Genomic DNA, 2,500 nt, shown 5'->3' with positions numbered 1-2,500 from the left:
AGTAGTCAACTGGACCATGCTTATCAATTATCTTGTATGGACCTCTCCATGAGAACTGCAATTTACCTTGTTTTTCTGGAATAAGCAAAAGTACTTCATCATCAGCTTTGAATCGGCGCTTACTACTCTTCAAATCAAAATAAGACTTATATGTACTGGAAGATATATTCATATTTTGAACAGCCAAATCAGAAACATCGGACAACTTTTCACGTAGTTCCAAAACAAAAGAATAAAGATCAGTTTCCCCTGTAGACATATCCGAATTTGTCCATAGTTCCTTCAATATTGTCAAGGGACCTCTCACTTGACGGCCATATAAAATCTCAAATGGTGAGAAACCTGTTGTATCACTTGGGATTTCCCTCATGGCGAACAGTGCTGCTGGAAGGAAACGATGCCACTGATTATGTTTTAACTCACATATTTTCTTCAATATACTCTTTAAAATCTGGTGTTGCCTTTCTATTCTTCCATTGGCAGCAGGATGATAGGGGGTACTAAAAAGAGGTTTCACTCCTAATAACTTGTGTACTTGCAACATAAGTTCTGATCGAAATTGTGGTCCTCTGTCAGAAAGAATTTCTTTCGGCACTCCCACTCTGGAAAAAATAGATATTAAGGCTTCTGCAATGTCTTCAGATGTTATGTTCTTCAAAGCGACTGCTTCCGGGAAGCTTGAAGCATAATCTACCATAGTCAGAATATATCTATGCCCTGCTTCACTAGGAGGAGAAATCGGGCCCACTAAGTCAATAGCAACTCTATAAAATGGCGTAGAGATCACTGGTAATTTAACCATCTGAGCCTTCTTTACTTTTCCAACAAGGGAAGATTTTTGGCATACATCACAAGATTTGCAATATTTATATATGTCAGACGTCATACCCTGCCACCAGAAAATTTCATTAATCTTATTAAAGGTTTTCCTATGAGAAAAATGTCCACTTACCGGAATATCATGTGCAAGGCGCAAAACTAATTTTATGCATTTAACTGGTACAACCAACTGTTCCTTTCCCAGTAACTGAGGCTTTTTACATTTCTGAATTTTCCTGTAGAGAAGTCCATTTCTCATCACGAACTCGTACTGCAAACCATTCTTGCAACGTTTGACATCTCCAGACTGACTCATTTCTCTTGCATATTTCAAAGCTTTGCCATTCTGCTGTTCTCTAAGAAAAGATTCATGATCAATGGATATATCAAATGGTTCTGGTAAAGCAAGAGGGTGAACAATATTTCTCCTTTTTACCTGTGCTCTTGTTACGGCATTTACGTCAATGGAAGAATCAGTATTTTTCAGAGGAAACAAATTATGGTCCTGTACACCTGGAATATTGCCTAATAAGACAGTACAGTACTTTATTGGAGCCCGAACAGCATTAACCCAACCTGTAAAGAGATTACATTTCAAATAAATCTTGACAATAGGGAATCTGTCCTTCCTGCCCAAATAATCAATAAGAGTAGAATATGAACAATTTGTTCCAGGATCAGGAATCAAATCCTCTGATACCACTACTCCTGTACAACCTGTATCTCTAAGTATTGTAGATACTGTAACACCATTCACTGTTCCACATACCATAGGTCCACATACTCCAGTGTTATCCAGAACTTGACCTATCTCAGAGAAGATTCAGATTTCATTTTGGGTACCTTGTTAGGACAGTTTCTCGAAATATGTCCACTCTGACCACAACCGTAACATGCAATCTTACCAGGACGTGACGAACTAGTTTTCTCTGGTTTCTCACTCGCACTGATCTTGTCACTGGAACTAGATAAATTCGCATTATGCCTAAAGGACTTCTGCTCATCTTTAGGATAACATTTGTGTGCTGAAGCATATGTGTCTGCCAATGATGAATAATCCTCTGGAGTTCTAGGTTTACGCTCCTTAAGAAAAAGACGCATTTCCTTAGGTAAAGTAGACATGAACTGATCACAGACTATAATGTTTCTCAAAACTTCGTAGTCTTTCGTTACACTAAGACTATTTATCCACAAGTCAAAATTTCGAAATAACATATTCAAATATTGTTCATATGTGCTCTTGGAATCCATTTTTGCAGTTTTAAATGCTGTCCTGTACCAGTCACTAGTCTTCTTGAATCCTTTCAAAAGAGCTTCCTTCAATGATGCATAGTCACTTGTAACATCATCTGAGAGCGACGTGTAGATATCTAATGCCTTACCTCTCAAAAGTGATGCCAACTGAACTGACCAAGAGTTCCGCTCCCAGTTGAGAGAAACTGCTACCTTTTCAAACCTTACTAGGTAGGCGGTGATATCATCAGTATCACAAAATGGAAGAGGTCTTGTAGTATCCACAGCAACTGTTACATGGCTAGGGTTAGATGTTGCTCCTCTGATCTTTTGCAATTCAAGTTCGTGTGCCCTCTGCTTTTCATTTTCTTCGTATTTAATCATCAAAGCCCTTTCTTCTCTTTCAGCATGTCTTCTATCACGCTCATCACTGTCTTTGATTTTCTTC

The 2,500-nt window shown here is 38.4% G+C and overlaps 1 protein-coding gene across 4 annotated transcripts in view; it reads right to left on the bottom strand.

The window, feature by feature from the left end:
* Positions 1-2,464, bottom strand: part of LOC137643937 (uncharacterized) — a 4,699-nt gene extending 2,235 nt beyond the window's left edge. For all 4 annotated transcript variants that reach the window (XM_068376704.1, XM_068376706.1, XM_068376705.1 and 1 more), the window contains exon 1: positions 1-2,464. This exon is cut by the window's left edge and continues 15 nt beyond it. In XM_068376704.1, the coding sequence (XP_068232805.1) occupies positions 1-1,591 (1,591 nt within the window). In that variant the 5' untranslated portion in view covers positions 1,592-2,464.
* Positions 2,465-2,500: the final 36 nt, after the last annotated feature.

This window comes from Palaemon carinicauda, chromosome 7 (assembly GCF_036898095.1).
Source record: "Palaemon carinicauda isolate YSFRI2023 chromosome 7, ASM3689809v2, whole genome shotgun sequence".
Classification (NCBI taxonomy): domain Eukaryota; kingdom Metazoa; phylum Arthropoda; class Malacostraca; order Decapoda; family Palaemonidae; genus Palaemon; species Palaemon carinicauda.
Note: the sequence above shows the minus strand (reverse complement) of the source record. Positions and strands in the feature narration are given on the sequence as shown.